The 18,334-nt window shown below is 35.4% G+C and overlaps 1 protein-coding gene across 1 annotated transcript in view; it reads left to right on the top strand.

The window, feature by feature from the left end:
* Window positions 1-18,334, top strand: part of DPYD (dihydropyrimidine dehydrogenase) — a 903,050-nt gene that overhangs the window by 369,451 nt on the left and 515,265 nt on the right. The window contains exons 9-10 of the mRNA XM_011969334.1: window positions 5,857-5,964; window positions 7,682-7,851. Coding sequence (XP_011824724.1) covers window positions 5,857-5,964; window positions 7,682-7,851 — 278 coding nt within the window. The remainder of the gene's footprint in view (window positions 1-5,856; window positions 5,965-7,681; window positions 7,852-18,334) is intronic.

The raw sequence follows: 18,334 nt of genomic DNA, 5'->3' as shown, positions 1-18,334 counted from the left end.
ATTTCACTGAGCAGTGGTTTGTAGTTCTCCTTGAAGAGGTCCTTTACATCCCTTGTAAGTTGGATTCCTAGGTATTTTAGAATAATACTCTTATGTGGTTATAGCCTTTCATTTTAGCCAAAGATGCTAAGTTTCATGGACTGTGATACTGCCTATCTAATACTGACCACTTAAATGTGTAATAATATTAACTGTGTATATCATGGATTAGATGATCATTTAACTTATATCTACTCAAATGTATCATTTCATTAAATCAAGCAAAGGCTTTAAGGAAGCAAATGAAAATAAAAGGAAACATTTATTTAACATCTATGAAAAGAGCTTTATATACCTGTTTTTTGTGTTAATTCTCCCAACAGTTCTATGATGAGGCTGCTGTTGCCCAGAAAGAGTAATTTATTTGGCCAAGGTCATAATAGCTAGTAAGTGCTGGAATTAGAATTTTAATGCAGGAAGTCCGACTTCAGAAATTTTAATCCTATCCAGTATACTGTTTACAAATAATTGTAGAAATAGGTCAGTTGGCCTTAAGATATTTTATAAGATTTAATAAACAAAAATAAAGACAAAAATGGTTACATGTATTTTTCTTTTACTAAGACAGAGGGGGAAGTTAGCCTGGTTTATTCTATAAATACATGTGTAATCTGTATATTTTAATACTGTCCCTAATGCAGCACCATTCCCAAGCCAGCATTAGAAAATAAGGACTGAGTAACATAACATGTGAGATCTCACATACAAAAGTACTTTGGAAGGTGAAAAACTTATGATATTTGCCATCTGCTACATTTTGCTGATTTCATCCAGAGAACTTGAGAGTAGTGACATAATCAGTGTTGTTTTGTCTACCAAAGTTTCATTGAAAAAGCCCCTGTGTGAAATAATAAGAATTGGTCTTCCTTTAGAGTTCAGTATACTAGAGCATTGTCCATTTCTTTTTGTTTTTGCTTTTTTGAGACAAAGTCTCACTCTGTCACCCAGGCTGGAGTGCAGTGGTGCAATCTCAGCTCACTGCAACCTCCGCCTTCCAGGTGCAGCGACTCTTGTGCCTAAGCCTCTGGAATAGCTGGGATTACAAAGGCATGAGCCACCACGCCCAGCTAATTTTTGTATTTTTAGTAGAGATGGGTTTTCGCCGTGGGTCAGGCTGATCTCGAATTCCTGACCTCAAGTGATCCACCCACCTTGGCCTCCCAAAGTGCTGGGATTACAGGCGTGAGCCACCGTGACCGGCCAGCACCACTCATTTCTGTGATCCACAACCTTTGGCCAGGGACCTGAGGTAGTTTCTCAGTGGTCTGTGCTATCTTCTTCACTCCTGGGATTTGTGAGGCTGTCTCCAAAGATGACTGTCTTTCTCATGATGGCTTAGCTGTCATTCAAGTGAATCCTTTCAAGAACAAGAAGCATTGCACAAGTGCTTGCATCATTCAGTTAACACTAAACAAGTGGCTTGGTGAAGTAACACAAGCAAACATTATAGAATCTGAGTAATTCTTAAACATGCCCTACCATAGCTATGAAAGCAAGCCTTAAAAACTTTTTTTCTCCTTTATTACTTGCTAGATTTTAATATGTGACAGAACATCTAATATCTTGTTCATATTAACCGAAGTTGTGCAAAACTTTATGTGAGCACAAGGAAAGAATTTACTATATATACTGCTGTTATTTATTCTGTAGTTGTTCCAGAGGGAGGTGCTTTGGCAACAAAGCAAGGATACACATTTCAAAGAATATCAAATAGTGAAAAATAACCAGCATATACCCAAGAGGAGTTCACTTAAGAAGGAAAACATTTCAGAAAGGAATTGTACTGGAGAAAATAATCACCAAACAAAAATGCCCACAAGAGAAGCAGCCGGTCTTTCTCTGTCACTAGATTGGAACCTGGCTGCAGGCACATCCTGTGAGGTGTGCATATCTGCAGCCTTGTAGAGAAACTTAATACATACATGTTGATTGATTACTTTAGATACGACTGGTTATGTAGCTTCACTTTATAACCTGGCCTAGTTATAACCTTACATATGAAAAAAGCAGCCATTTTGAACTCATAACATAGACTCTACAACCAGTGTCCGTGTTAGAAATTGGCACTGCTGCTTACATGTTCTGTGATCCTTCAGCAGCATTATTTAATCCCTATATGACTCAATTTCCTGATATTTAAAATGTGGATAATAACATCAGTTGTCTCATACAATTATTTTGAGAATTAAAATGGGTTATATAATAATCACCTGAGGGCCGGGCATTTAGAGTAGTGTCTGTAGTCGATAAAAGTTAATTTAAATTTTCTGTAACATAAGCAGGATCCTTCCTCCCTCCCTTCATCCATCCATCCCTCCCTCCCTTCCTTCCTTCTTTCCTTCCTTCCTCCCTCCCTCCCTCACACCCTCCCTCCCTTCTTTTTCAGAGAACTTGAAAATCACCATTTAAAAATAGTTCTTAAGGAGGTGTTCCTTTGTATAAATGCATGCTAAAACACCAACAACTTTAACTATTCTAAAGAAACAAACTATTTGGCCTCCTTGAAAGACAAAAACTATGCGTATCTACTACGCTGACCTGTTTTGTTTGTCAAATCTTTGTCAATTCATCTTTATTCATAAACTCTCTTTTTCACACTGAAAGGCGAATTAAAAAGTCATTTCAGTGTCATTTTGAAATCATCCTGGTATAGACACATACCTTATTTATTAATATGCCACCTACTCTCAGAGAAGTCTTCCTTTGATAGATGAGTATTTGCAAGTTTCATTTTCTTTCATATTTCACTTAAGGTTGCCTCATTTTTCTTTCCTTGTAGAACTTTATTTACATTTGCTAAGGTTTAATACTTTATTTTGATATAAGCTTTTATTCCTTCCTTGCCATGCAATATGAGGTATGAAATAATTGATAAATTACAGAATAAACCTATCTTAATATTAATAGCTAATGTTTAATGAGTATTCGCGATGTGCCAGGTCTCAATTATATATATTATGATTTATCCATATAGATATATTTTTAATATTTTTATAATTTTATAATATTTTTAGTATTTTTTTTAGAAAATCTCACATCCATGAGAGAAGTATAATTATTATCTCTCTTTTTATAAATTAAGTAGTGGAAAATCAGGTCAGATTAAGAAACTCAATTTCAGGGTTCTCCAGAAAAACATAATTAGTAGGATGGACAGATGGATTGATAGAGATGACTTATTTTAGAGAATTGGGCTATTTATTTATGGGAGCTGGTAAGTCCAACTCCTTAGGGCAGGACAGGAGACTGGAGCTCCCAAGTAGGAGCTGATTGTGCAGACTTAAGACAGAATTTCTTCTTTTTCAGGGAAACCACAATTTTGTTCTTAAGGCCTTTTGATTAATTGATTGAATAGTGCCCACCCACATTATTGAGGCAATCTCCTTAAAGTCAAGTGGTTGTAGATATTAATCACATCAACAAAAGGCTTTCCCAGCAACACCTACCTTAGTGTTTGATTAACTGGTATTATAGCTTAGCCAAGTTGACACCTAAACCTAACCTTCACAGGAACTTATACAAGATCACAGAACTGGTAAATGAGAGGGGAAGGATTCATACCAAAGTCTGTCTGCTGACAAAATCCCTGCTTCTCATTATCCCACAGCATTATGATTAGCATAGGCTATCAAAGTATCCACAAGGAGACCTTCAGATGCACTGTCCTTGGCCAAAAGGGATGACCTGTCATCCAGGTAGAAGAGGAGGGCTCTGTGGACCTTGAGGCTCTATGTGTGACCTGGGGTGTGGCTAAATAACGTGCAAAGAAAAACTAATCATATGTAGCATATGTATATGTTGGTTTGAATAGTCAAATGTTGCCCTTACTTCAGTCTTCTTTTAATAGATTTGAGAAGAAATCATTTTGTCATTGGAGAGCCTTCAAGAACATATTCAGCTATTTTTACCAACCCCATCTCTCCACCCCAGGTTTTCTAAAAGAATCACATAAACAGCCACCCATTTATATAATCATTTCTGTTACTAATATACCTTTTTATATCATAAAAGGAAGAAATGTTCTTATCCCCATTTCCTTCACAGAGAAGCTGAGGCAAAGGCAGGTGAGGTGGCTCCCCTAACTATCCTACTACATAATGGAAATCATTTTGAAAGCAAAAGGTCTTTTATAATAATTTATAAGCAAATGTTCTGGAAAAGGAGGTTCAGGGGGTGCCCAATGGGGAAGAAAAATGTTTGGTTTAATCTGAAGAGACAATGGTAGTTTGTTGCTGATTACATACAACCCACAAAAACCTTTAGCTTTCAGATCAGATACGGCATCCGCCTTATCTCATATGACAAAAGTCATCCTTGAGCTATGCTTATTACTCTGTATCTACCAGCAAATGTCCTTAGCTGTTCATTTCATTGTAAAATAAACTCCTGCCTCTCTAGAATGACCCATTGGTAGAATGAGTCTTAGTAATAAAATAAAACTACGTATTTCCCCCTGCTTTTATGGAATTGAGATGAATTATTTCTCTACTTGCCTTGGATGGGGTGACTGCTATAAGATGTGCTTCATTTACACTTTGGAAAAAATTTACTCTGCTACTCATTTTCCTTTCGAGGTTTTGGTAAGAATTTACTAATTTATAGTTGATATATGCACAATGTAGAAAATTTGGAAAATAAGGAAATAATAAAAATTCTAATATCCTTAATACCACCAGCAGAAATGATCTCTGTTTCGATTACATGGTTTATATTAATACTCTTTTTACAAAATTTGAATTGTACAGAGTTTTGAATCCTGCAGGTTTGTTTAAGACTGTATTTTGATTACAATCTTATACCATGTTTCTCGAATATTCGCTGTTCTGTTGTCTTTTTCTTTTATATGGTAAAACTAATTTCTTCATTTGCCTGACATTCTGGTACTCTCTCATCTTATTTTACTCTTTCTGTATTAATCATTTTTGTGCATTAAACCTTTATTTGCATATGTCAGTATTTTCTAAAAATAGATTTAAAACTGTTTTCTAGATATTGAATACCAATGCATATTTCCACCAAAAGAGTATGACAAGTTCCATGTCTACCCTTGCTGTATAGTTTAATTTTCTTAAATATTTTTCTTTTTATAGGGAAGTTATAATTTTTTTCTTTTAATTTGCAGTTTACTGACTTAATGGAGTTAATATTTTTAGTGCTAATAAGTGATTTATATTTTTTCTTCTCCCAATTTTTATTATTATTTATGTTTCCATTGAAAAGCTAATATGTTCCTTACTGATTTTGAGAAACTTTTTATACAGTAAAGACATTTAATTATTAAAACATTTTCCTGGTTAATAATTTTCATTTTAACTCATTTATATTTTTGAAATTTAGCAGTGCTTGAATTATTGTGGCAAAACACATTATTTTTTCCTTTAACTTTTTCCTTCATTAAAAAAGAAATGATTTTACTTATTCAGGAATTAGATAAATATGTACCCATTTTTAAAGTTTCTTTTATATTTAGTACTTGAATATAACTGAAACTGACTTATGACATGAGGAAAGAATATAACCTGATTTTCCCTATAATGTTATATATATTTATGTGTATATATACATGGTATGTTTCCATAAATTTACAGGTATACGTTAATGTGTGATTTATGATGTGTACTTGGTTATATATTAAAGATATACAAGATATACTCTGAGATCTGTTAGACTGTGTTATGTACATTTTAGATTTGCTTACAGATGTTTTCCTGTAAGAACAACATTGTTTCAAAGATCAAAGTTTTCTTTTTTGTTTTAATATCTAGTAGGAAAAGCTCCTCCTCCTGTTAATGATATTTTATAAATTTGATTAATTAGGTTTGCCAGAACCCAATAAAGATGCCATCTTCCAAGGCCTGACGCGGGACCAGGGGTTTTACACATCCAAAGACTTTTTGCCACTTGTAGCCAAAGGCAGTAAAGCAGGTATAACATATTGTCTTTTATGCTTAATAGTGAGTATGCTATTTTGTGTATTATAAGTTAATATCAAGATCAAGCTCAGCAGCACATTGTTCAGATCTCACACTCATCCTTGCCTAATACCTCAATGTAGAGTTTTTTTTTTAAAAGTCCAGATATAACAGTTTGCCAGAATCATCTGTTTGTTCATTCTTCCAATAAAGCATCATCATAAGGAGTTTTCACTGTAACATATATATGTCTAAACTACATCATGAAAAATTGCTTCGAGGTAAACAAGTCCTTAACAAACATTGGAAGATGTTTTTCAAAGAAATGGCATTACCTTCAGTTTGGGAACTATTTTAAAATAGGATGAATCCTCACATATCTTACATGATTTGTACCTACACAGGCAGAAAGTTTGACTGTCTTGTCTTAAACAGTTATTTTATGAAGTTAAAATAAAATACTTTGAGAGACACCCTATCACTTTATACACCCCAAGAAGAACCACCTGAATGAAGGCTGTACCTTGCTTTGGCTTGACCGGAGTCATTGTCTTAGGGGAAAATTGTAATATTTTATCCAAAGCTAGATCATCTAAATCCTTCGAACATATGTTTTTAAAGAGTTCTGAGCCACAGCTATTCCTACAGTAATTACATGTAGAAATGATACAAACTTTTAGGCTTCTCCCAGAACTTAAAACAGTAAGAAACATTCTATGTTAAATTATTTTTCAGAAGTTTACAGCTAAAGCTAAAGATGCATGCCCTCTCCACCTTCTTCTTCCCAGTAGAACTGGATGTTTGTATGTCTGAAACTCTTTCTGAGGAAGGTCATAGTGCACCTAGCTTATATTCGAAAATTACAGAGTGTCCCAAATACAAAATCTTCCGAGCAAAATGATTACACTTATTGAAATTATAGGTTTATTCTATTCTTGGTGCCTTTCAAAAATTATAGTAATTTATCTTATGAACAGTTTTATTTAATCTGATTATACAGTGCTACCTAACACATAAAGAATATTTGTATTTTACTTTTTTTACAAGGATCTTCATATGGACACCAAATCTTAATAGAGATGACTTTGAGAAATGGATGCTTAGAAAGTCATATTTCTTTTACTGCCCAATTTCACAAACAAAACCTGAGGAAAGCAGTGAAAGGGAGAAAGGTTTATTTGAACTATTTCAAGAAAATAGTTCTCAGAAATTCTTCAGTTACATAAAGGACACTTATTCAGCATGTTAATATTCAAAGTTAACAAAATATATAACAGAGATATGTGTTCAAAATTATATAAGGTAATATATTAAAAATGTATTATATTGAAATATTGCAAACTGTTAACACAGATCATGAGGATCACTTTTTACTTCTAGCAAAAAGAAACTTAATTATGCTAAGTTAAAGATAGATGTCACAATTTTGACAAAGAGAGTTTTAATTGATTGATTCCAGTCTGTTATGACCTAAACTCCTGAAATGTGTTGTAGGAATTCTAGAAGAAAAAAGAAACTAAAGGTACTGACTATGAAATTACATATATGAGCGTATTTTTAAAATGGGAATAAAACTGTCTTTCAATGAAGCAGAATAATTTGATAGTGACACTTCATCCTGGAAAACTGCAAGATGCAATTTTACACTGCTTTGAGTACAAGTATCTTTTGAGCTGTCATGCAGAAATGGTTTCTCTACTTGAAAATGGGGTTTTCCTTTCATCATTCAGGAATGTGCGCTTGTCACTCTCCATTGCCATCGATACGGGGAGTCGTGATTGTACTTGGAGCTGGAGACACTGCCTTTGACTGTGCAACATCCGCTCTACGTTGTGGAGCTCGCCGTGTGTTCATCGTCTTCAGAAAAGGCTTTGTTAATATAAGAGCTGTCCCTGAGGAGGTAAAATGGAACCTTCAGAAAATATGGAGTTGTACTCCAACAGATTTTAGGAGATTAAACTGTTACTGCTTAAATCGCTAGAATCTTGAAATTGTCAAATTCAAGTTTAAAAATTTCGGGGCTACACATAATTGTTTCTTTTCTAATTCAGACATTCCAAGTAAAAGAAAATTTGTAATAGTAATTTGGATAAAATGAGAAATTTAATCTTTGTCAATATTCAAGTGCTTCTTGTTAGTATTAATGTGTTTGAAATGTATTCTATTTAGCTAGTAACAATGGAAAGTGCTAAGTCTTCTATATCCTGAATAGTAGGTACTCTTCACAAAATATATGCATATTAGAAGAATGTGGTAATAAGACATATTCAGGATTTTCCGTAAGCCAATTTACAAGCTGCATTCTAAGATGTATACCTTGGTCATACTTTCAGTCAGTTCATTATTTGTGACGCAAACAGAAAGAAAAGGGTGTCATGTATATTTTTAAAGAGCTCTAAGATAAGCATAACTCAAAATTAGTAATTGGTTAACATACTAAAAATAACTTGTTTAAAATAATTTCATTCTTACCAGTGACTAGTCTTGGGTGAGTTATCAGCTATTTACATGTAGTACAGACTTCTCAAATTTTAATGCTATTAGAGAAATATAATACCTTATAAAGAATGTTAGTTCTGAGAACAAGAACCAAATGTATTTATAGAAAGATAAATTACTCATTTTAATCAAATCAGTATTATGAACTTGACTTACTTCGGAATGCCTGAACATGTTTGGAATCTCTGTACTAGGCAAGAATTATAGCTGTAGTCAATAGGTAATTTGTCATATGTAGATTACCCACATTACAAATTAATCTTACCAAAATATCAGGGTCACCACTGGTTCATGGCTGAGTTTCAAATGCCATGTTTATTCTCTGGACTTTTCTCCATCCAATCTACCCTTTTTAGACTTTTTTTTAAAATATATAAAATCCAAGGTAGTCTTATGATCATAGGTTTTTTTTTTTTTTTTTTCTGGAATTCTGTCTTAGGCAATAATTAGTATAATCATGTTTTTTTTACACATAGAAAGAAACATTTAGGTCTTTGTATTCCAGTGCATAGCACAGGACCTGGCACATAATTTGTACTTCAGAAATAGGTTTTGAGCTAAACATTTTAAATATTAAGTCTTATCCTTCTAATTCCAGTGTTAGAAAAGTTTTCATTACCAAAGGTGACTTCTTGAGGGTTGGAAGGGCAAGATGATCCTGATTGGCAATATCAATTTACTTCATGTTTTATATCGTAGTCATCTTCCATTTGCAAAGGTCACTGGAAATGAATAGTGGCTATTTCTTCTGTCTTAGGTAGAACTAAGACGCAAACAAGCTGAGACCTGATAAGAAGAGGGTAGTGGTATGAATTTATTTACTCATTCATTCATTCATTCATTCAAACTACATTTATTGAGCATCTGTTATGTACCAGGTATTATTCTGGGCAATTTAGATACAACAGTCAGCAAACCAGTTAGAATTTCATGCCCTCGTGGCTTTTGTACCTAGTGAGAGAGGATACCCAATAATTAAACAAATGAACTGTCACATAAATAGTGTATTGAAATGTAGTTAGAACTGTGGAGAAAAATTAATATAGGACTATAGTGAGTGTGTGAGAGTGGAGTATGGTGGAAGAGAAGGCAGGGTTTGCAATTTTAAACAGGGTGGCCCTGGAAGACCTCTCTGATAAGATGATTTTTGAACAAAGAGATGAAGAAATTGAGGGAAAGTAGGCATCCAGGAGATAAACATTGCAGGCCAAGCTAAATGCCTTCACACTTTATTGAGGAAGCCTTCTGGATTTGTGGAATAGAAAAAAATGTCAATATCATCAGAATAAAGTAAGAGAGAACAGAAAATGTGACAGACCAGATGATGTATTGTAGGCATTCACAAGACCTTTAGCTTTTTCTCTTATTGAAAGAGAAAAATCACTGGACTGCTTTGAACAGAGATGAGCCAAGCTCTGATTTACATTTTAAAATGGCTACTCTGCTGAAAATTGACTGTAGTCGAGTGGCGTCAGAAGCAGAGAGGCTAGTCAGGGGCTAAGGAAAACAGTGAGCTATTGGTTAATGTGAGTAGATTACAGGAAGCACAGGATCAGAGTAGAGACATAGCACCTTAGAAGGCCAGAGCTCAGCTGCCTGAATCTTGATTACCAAAGTGTTAAGAAGCAACAGATCCTTGAGATAATAAGTAACCTGCCTGCAGTAGAGCTTAGTAGAACTCAAATGGGTCTGGTCTTATTTAAAACTAGAAGAACAAATGTTTGAATGTTTGAATTATTTTATTATTAGCTTACAGTTAACCAAAATTTTATATGATATTAAAACTAATTGACTTGGAGCTTCATGAGAGAAAGGGCCATGATCATCTCTCTGGGTCACATTTACCTTCCCCCTGTTTAGCACATTGGATACTACCTATAAAAGATTCAACAAATAATTTTGGAATGAACATTTACTAGAGGGAATCAGCATCCAAGGCTTTCTAGCATTACAGGGGCTAATACCTTCCAAGTTAGATAAATATTATAATCGTAGGCCTTTGAAGGTTTATCTCATGAGTTTAGGCAAAATTTATCAAAGAGATGGAATAATAAGTAATATATGATTAGATTATGCAAAGTTTTCAGGATTGATTCACTTACCAGGGCTAATACCATGTAAGGATTGGGAACGTTGGCATTCATAGAAGTTTCAGTGTTAATCCTTTATGACCGTTGCTTGGTTTTGTATGCATCAAAAGAGGAGCCACAATATTGCAGTGCTGACACTCATGAAACTGGAAAATCAAGGGAGTAGAGGTCCAATATCATGTATCTACTTCAAGATACAGGGTTTGAAAGGTTAGGTCTCGGACATATTTTTTAGCCAACATGAAGAATTTAATATTGGACCTAATTTCTTGGGTAATTGTTTTCTTTCTCCTACGCTGTCTCCCCTAGTACAAACTTCAGTCACATTTGGTTACTTGAGAGTCAGTGAAGATTGAGGAACAGGGACATTTAGAGGTTTCCTCAAATATGTGTGTTGTTTAATGGTCATGGACTCTTCAGTGTAATTTGGAAATAACATGGTTTGTCAATAAAATGCCTCAGCATTAGGCATGTCAGCATGTATATGTCTAATGATGCAGTCTAATTCTCACTCTTTGAGTGAGGGAAATACAGAAAAATACAAAGTTTTCTTATCCTTGAGTGACAAATATGGATTATGACAGAAGCCAGTTACATTTAACATGGTGTATTAGTCCATTTTCATACTGCTGTGAAGAACTGCCTGAGACTGGGTAATTTATAAAGGAAAGAGATTTAATTGACTCACAGTTCAGCATGGCTGGGGAGGCCTCAGGAAACTTATAATCATGACGGAAAGCAGGGTACTTTCTTCACAAGGTTGCAGGAAGGAGAAGTGCTGAGCAAAAAGAGAAGAGCCACTTACACAATGGTCAGATCTGTGAGAACTCACTCACCATCATGAGAATAGCATGGGGAACCACCCCCATGATTCTCCGTTGACAGGTGGGGATTATGGAGATTACAATTCAAAATGAGAGTTGAGTGGGGACACAAAGCTTAACCATATCACATGGAATTGTTTGAGATCATGTATATTATGTGGTTAGTAACCAAGAACTATATAATTAGACTCACGAATGTTTTAATCCACAAAAGTAGGAGACATCATCTAACAGACTCTTGTAGTGACAAACACATCCCATTGTAGAGGTTTTTAAACGTTAGGGTGCATTAAGTCACCTAGAGGGCTTGTTAAACACAGATTGCTGGGCCCTGTCCCTAGAGTTGCTGATTCAATAGGTCTGGGGTGGGCCTGAGAATTTGCATTTTTAACAAGTTTCCTTGTGATGCTGAGGTTGCTGGTCCACTATTCTGATGTATCATCAATGTGCTTTCCAGCTGTCTAATTAGAGTCACAGACAGTGTGCTGTGTGGAGGTACTTTCCATCTTGGCTAAGAAAGCATTAATACTAAAGGACATAGGTTTGATGAAATGAAGATATGCAGGCATCATCAGCATATTGATGTAATTCTGATTCCAAATGTCTTTCCAGCTCCCTTGTGGCCTCACACACATGCTAAATAGGATGCTACTGACAAACTAGTGCTTCTCAGCCATGGGTCCTTAGGGAAACCAGCCAATCACTCGGCACTATCCTCTAAGAAGATGAGGAAAAATCTGTTAATAATTCCCTCCAGTGCTTTCTGCAAGCTTAAATAGGTGAGATTAAATTTCACAGGATAACAGAATCCCCCAAAATGCTGGTATTAAAAGCTGTTGACAGATCAGATAGAACTGCAAGAATGCTTTAGGCAGTTGGGAATCCCTAAAAGGAGGCATGAAGGTTAGGACTCAAAAGACCTGCTTGAGTTGATAAATTTAAAGGATAAGGTTAGGGAAGGACTTTATAGTTCTTATTAATTATTACTGAGAAGAGTATGGTTTCAAAATAACTTTTAATAGCACAATCCCACACACAAAGTATATTTCAAAAATCTGTTGTTCACATATTCAGTTTTCCAATAGCAGCGAAACATGATTGATCATTAATTCTGCTACATTTTTATGGGGTCTGCGTGCTACTCCCTGGGGTGCCTTGGCTTCCCTTTATTTGTTTGTCAAGATGGCAACTGATTTAACTTTGATATGTCAGTTTTTACATATTTTAGCTATTGAGAGGGTTAACTGTTTTGATAATTAATGCTACTTTATTATTTTAATTAGAAAAATAACAATACCAGATTGCTCAATCTGCTTGTCAAAATTTTCTTCATCTGGTACTACAACTTTGAAATAGCACATCGTTTAAAAGAATGAGCCTTTTAACTGATTTTTTTGCATCATCACACAGCATACCCCATAATCATTTTTGTGTCATGACCTATAGGCCTCTTCTCAGATATTTTTAATATCAAATGACCATGTTAAACCTATGTCTATAGATAGTTTTGTCATCTATGTCTTGTGGCTAAAAATGCATTTTCTTTTTTTTTTTCTTTGAGACGGAGTCTCGCTCTGTCTCCCAGGCGGGAGTGCAGTGGTGCGATCTCAGCTCACTGCAAGCTCCGCCACCTGGGTTCACGCCATTCTCCTGCCTCAGCCTCCCATGTAGCTGGGACTACAAGCGCCTGCCCCCACACCTGGCAATCTCAGCTCATTGCAAGAGCTCTGCCTTCCTGCAAGCTCTGCCTCCTGGGTTCATGCCATTCTCCCACCTCAGCCTCCCAAGTAGCTGGGACTACAGGCGCCTGCCACCATGCCTGGCTAATTTTTTGTATTTTTAGTAGAGACGGGATTTCACCGTGTTAGCCAGGATGGTCTCGAGCTCCTGACCTTGTGATCTGCCCGCCTCAGCCTCCCAAAGTGCTGGGATTACAGGCGTGGGCCACCGTGCCCAGTGTAAACTTGCATTTTCTACAAGTAACTGATGCTTTCTAGTTTTAATTTAATTACAAGAAATATGAATCTGGGACTATTTTTAGAAAATAGCCCCCAGAAGCTGACAAATTTAATTTGATTTACTAAGGGTGATGCTTACAGCAGCTCTTCAATGTTTGGCACCTGTACATCATTTGATTTCCTGTTCTTCATAGAAAGTAATCAGAGACATATTGACATGGTTTGCTATCTGAAGGTAGCTGAAAACAAACAGCCACACAAAATCTTCTCTAGGCACAAAAAGCTAATTAATAGTAGTTAGGGGCTCCCCTGGTACTAAAATATTAAAGTACACCTTTAACACTTTATGATGACAGGAGGATGACACATTCCGAGAATCTGTATACGTGTATGCTTTTGAAAGTTGTGAAACTTCAGTGTAGTATGAAAAGGTAGAGTGGAATAGTCAAAAAGGAATTACATTTGGAGCACTTAGTTCTTGATTTACATCCTAATCTGAGTATGCCCATCTATAAAATTAGTGTTGTAATTATATGCTTCTTAAAGTTTTTTTTTTTTCCATTCCTTGTTTTATATTTTTAACATTCAGAGAAATATATATGAATGATGTAGAATCTGGACGGGAAGGCTCTATTTCTTCACAGAGTGACAACTCTATATTGAAAATTTTAGCAATATGTATAAACATTACACTTAAAACTAATTGCAATTAATGTATCCCCAGCCAATTGGTGAGGTAAAATCTACAATATTCAAGACATGAGTATAAAGAACTGACAGGTGAAATTGTCAAAATTCTATAGTACATGTGATAATTCAGATGGTGAGTGGAAAAAAAAGAAGACTGCAAATAGGCCAAGAGCCAACAAAAGCTTGTGCCCATTTAAGATTACATATTTTAAAAGCATAACTATTTTCAAAATTCTGAGGGAGGTTGATGGGTTATGTTGACCAGGAATATCTGTAGAACTGAAAATTATATGCTTTTAAAAAATCTTTACTAATCTTCTTTCATATATGTGTGTCTCTGTGTGTGTGTGTGTGTATTCACAGATATGCGCACAGATTCATTAAAAGTGAACATTTTTACCTGGTGTGTCACTGTCAGGCCATATTTAGTAACAATACATTGTTATTACTGTATTTTTTTTTCATTTTAGTAGCTTATAATGAAAGTTGTGTATAAGATTACTTTATTCTTGCACCATCTCTATAGTTTCTTTCTTATGTTTGTCCTTTTCCTTTCCCACTTGGTGAGATTTGGCTTTCCATTCAAGGATCTTTTGTGAGTTTTGTTCACTTCCAGCCTAATATAGCCACCTTGCTGAGGCAATGCCCATACCAATAGTTGTCCTATTAGTCCAGTCTTTTTCTGCTGCACCCGTTCAGTGTAAATGACCTAAATCTTCCTATAACTTGGACCACTTTGCCAATTTGCTGAACTTTTTAGTGTCCTCAGACAACCTGAACTTCATCATCCTTTCAGATGGGCATGGGTCAAACATTGTGCTTCTTTCTCAGCTCTTTGGAAAGAGGGGAAGACATAATTGTTGTGTGAACATGGGAAAGTGTATTGAAATACCTTTTATGGCTCTTTCTTGCTATCAGAAGTCACAAAGGAGTTGAACTTCCCTTTGGCCACTGCCTGGCAATAGCTGAAAGTAGGAGGAGATCTATGTGCTCTACTTCATTCATTTTTAGGTGAACATTAGAAGCCCCTCCTCATTTAAAAATATTCACTTCAGCTTTTCAATATCTTTTCTTGTCCTATAACATGAAAATATTAAAAAGTAATTTGTATAATCTATTAAACACACATTAGTTATTGTATATGCTATTTGAAAGACAAAAATAAATGAAAAATACACATGAATTAACATAAAAACAGAATTGTCATTCTTTTAAAAAGTGATTTGTTAAAAATTTTAAACATTTTTGTCTAAACTTCTAAATTCTAAAATTCCATTCTACCTTTTCATACTATACTGAATTTTCACAAGTTTCAAAAAGATAAACATATACAGGTCCTTGGAATATGTCATCCCCCTGTCATCATAAAAGTCTTAGAGGTGTACTTAATATCTTAGTAGCAGGGGAGCCCCTAACTACTACACAAAAACTCATCCTTCAAGGTCTGCTCCAAATGTCATTTTTTCTTGAAGGCTTCCTTAGTTCCCTACCAATTTAACTTCTCTTCTCTGTGGGCTTTTATAGCCCTTTATGCTTCCTGCTGTTAACAGAATTTATCACATAGGGTACTTATTACTTTATACTTATTCCACAAACTGAAATAGAAGCTTCTTTATTGGATCGATGAATTCAACTTGCTATCTGACTCAACGTATAGTGCATTCTTTGATTCAAAGTGGCAGACCAGTGAGGCATGTTGGATTAACCAATATATTAAAGGCATTGAAAACTTCTTAGGAAAACTTTAAGTTCATATGAAATTTTCAAAATATATAATTTTACATACATACACATAACTTCAAAATTATTTGTGATAGCTTTTAAATAAGTACACATTTTATTTTAAACTGTTAAAAAATATGATTGCATCACATTTTTATGTGAATCCAACATTAAAAGTAGACTGAAAAAAATAAATTATCCCTAGTTTTCAGTCTTTTAAAAGATAGCCGAAAACTAAAAAAAGAAGGAAATACAAGCAAGTAATATATAAAAAGCAAAAAATAATAAAGATTACTAGAATCCGAGAGTATTAGCAAGTGGCAGAAAGCAGATAATCCTGATCTGTAAAGAATTTGTACATGGAGGCATTTTAAGATTAAAGGAGGAACTACAAAGGCACCAAGTTACACAGAATGGAGTTTTGTGAGATATTCCAACGGCTGCCAGGAAGGCTTGAATCCATCAAAATCTAAGATGAAGAAAATAAGTGTTAGTCAAGTTTAAGAAAATGTCATCCATAGTAATTGAATAGTGTTTAAAAATACTCTTTTTGGCCAGGTGCGGTGGCTCACGCCTGTAATCCCAGCACTTTGGGAGGCTGGGGCAGGCGGATCACAAGGTCAGGAGCTCGAGACCATCCTGGCTAACACAGTGAAACCCTGTCTCTACTAAAAATACAAAAAAATTTAGCCGGGTGTGGTGGCGGGCGCCTGTAGTCCCAGCTACTTGGGAGGCTGAGGCAGGAGAATGGCATGAACCTGGGAGGCGGAGCTTGCAGTGAGTGGGGATCCCGCCACTGTACTCCAGCCTGGGTGACAGAGTGAGACTGCATCTCAAAAAACAAACAAACAAACAAACAACAACAACAAAAGCACTCTTTACTTGTTAAAAGAGATGTATTTAATGATAGTTGTGCCAAGGCATTTTAAGCCTCTAAAGCCTCTAAATTATTCCTTACATTGCATATCTGGGTTTTGCAGCACAATAGTGACACAATAAAATTAGTAAGGACTCAGTTAAGGGACGACTATTTTTATCCAATGTGTAGTACAACTCTCATTTGGAGAAATGTTTCTTTATGTTCAAGATTCTTCAACTTTAAAAAACTTAAAATGAAAACATTCTATGTGTGAATGAAGCCTAAAATGAAGACCAGGTACTAAAAGAAGGAATGTCAATTTGTGGTCTCAGCAAACTTTTTTTGCCTAATTAAAAGAATAATTGCAGAATTTGCTTGTACAGGCCAGAGATTAATTAACATATAAAAATTGTTCTACATTTCACCACTCATCATAAATATGTATAAGTCAAAAATTAATAAATATTTTAAAAACTATTTAGTAATTTAAAGAATATGAGATCAAGTGTGAATGGGCCAAGTTTGATGCCTCTTCTTTTACCCTCCTTCAAGTCCTTGATAACCAAGATAAGTAGAAGATTGGATTGTGAAATCAAACTCATATAAATTAACACTCTGTATCAAACTTGATTATTAACTTCGAGGATACAGTTAAAAACAAACTGTCAGGTAAACAAGAAGTGCAGGACTGCCACCAACAGAATTCCTGAGGTTCTATCTTGCTGCATTAGGATTTGCTCTAAACCGGATTAACATGTGGTCATGTAAGTAGCTCCATCACTTAGATCAAAGAAAGTTGTTTCACTTATGAGACATCTAATTTATACTCAGATAGTTATGTAACTTGCATTACTCTTTATAGTGATCTATGTCCCTTAAATTCACCTTTCCGGATTTGTTTACTATAGCAATCCTAAACTAACAGATAGGCCATGCCAAAAGCATTCCATTGCTAAGGACTCTTCCGCTTATAAATGACAGTAGTTTGTTTCCCAGTAGGATGCTTACATATTACATAGAGCTTTAACCAAGCTGCTTTCCTTCTTTTCTTCTTGAGATAAACTCCTTTACCCTTCCACACTCACTTCTTCAAAGAGAGAGAATGGATTCCATACAAGAACTTCCCAGTAACTAATTCCTTTCCAGTGATTAATTCTTACGTTTCCTTCAAGATTAGCTTATATAGCACCTTTTCCATGCTGCCCTTTATTATTTTTTTCTTTTGTTTTTCCCCCCCCCTTTTTTTTTTTTTTTTTTTTGAGACAGGATCTTGCTCTGTCACCAAGGCTGGATTGCAGTGGCGTGATCATAGCTCATTGCAATCTCTAACACCTGGGCTCTACAGATCCTCCCACCTCAGTCTCCCAAGTAGCTGGGACTACAGGCAGATGCCACCACACCTAGCTAATTTTTAAAAAATATTTTAGTAGAGATGAGGTTTCTCTATTTTACCCAGGCTAGTCTTGAACTCCTAGCCTTAAACAGTTCTCCCACCTTGACCTTTCAAAACACTGAGATTATAGGCCTGAGCTACCGTGCCCAGCAATGGTGCCCTTCCTTGATCTGCACTACTGCTAGGCAAAATGCCCATTTATGTGCCATTCGCATATACTGCCTTTACACATGACAAAGATTCCTAACTCCTTCAATTTTTGTTTTGAGACCGAGTCTCGCTCTGTTGCCCAGGCTGGATTGCAGTGGTGCTCTCGGCTCACTGCAAGCTCCGCATCCTGGGTTCATG

The sequence above is a fragment of the Mandrillus leucophaeus genome, unplaced genomic scaffold (genome assembly GCF_000951045.1).
Source record: "Mandrillus leucophaeus isolate KB7577 unplaced genomic scaffold, Mleu.le_1.0 Scaffold884, whole genome shotgun sequence".
Classification (NCBI taxonomy): Eukaryota; Metazoa; Chordata; class Mammalia; order Primates; family Cercopithecidae; genus Mandrillus; species Mandrillus leucophaeus.
The sequence above is the reverse complement of the archived record's forward strand: the minus strand, read 5'-3'. Positions and strand labels throughout refer to the sequence as shown.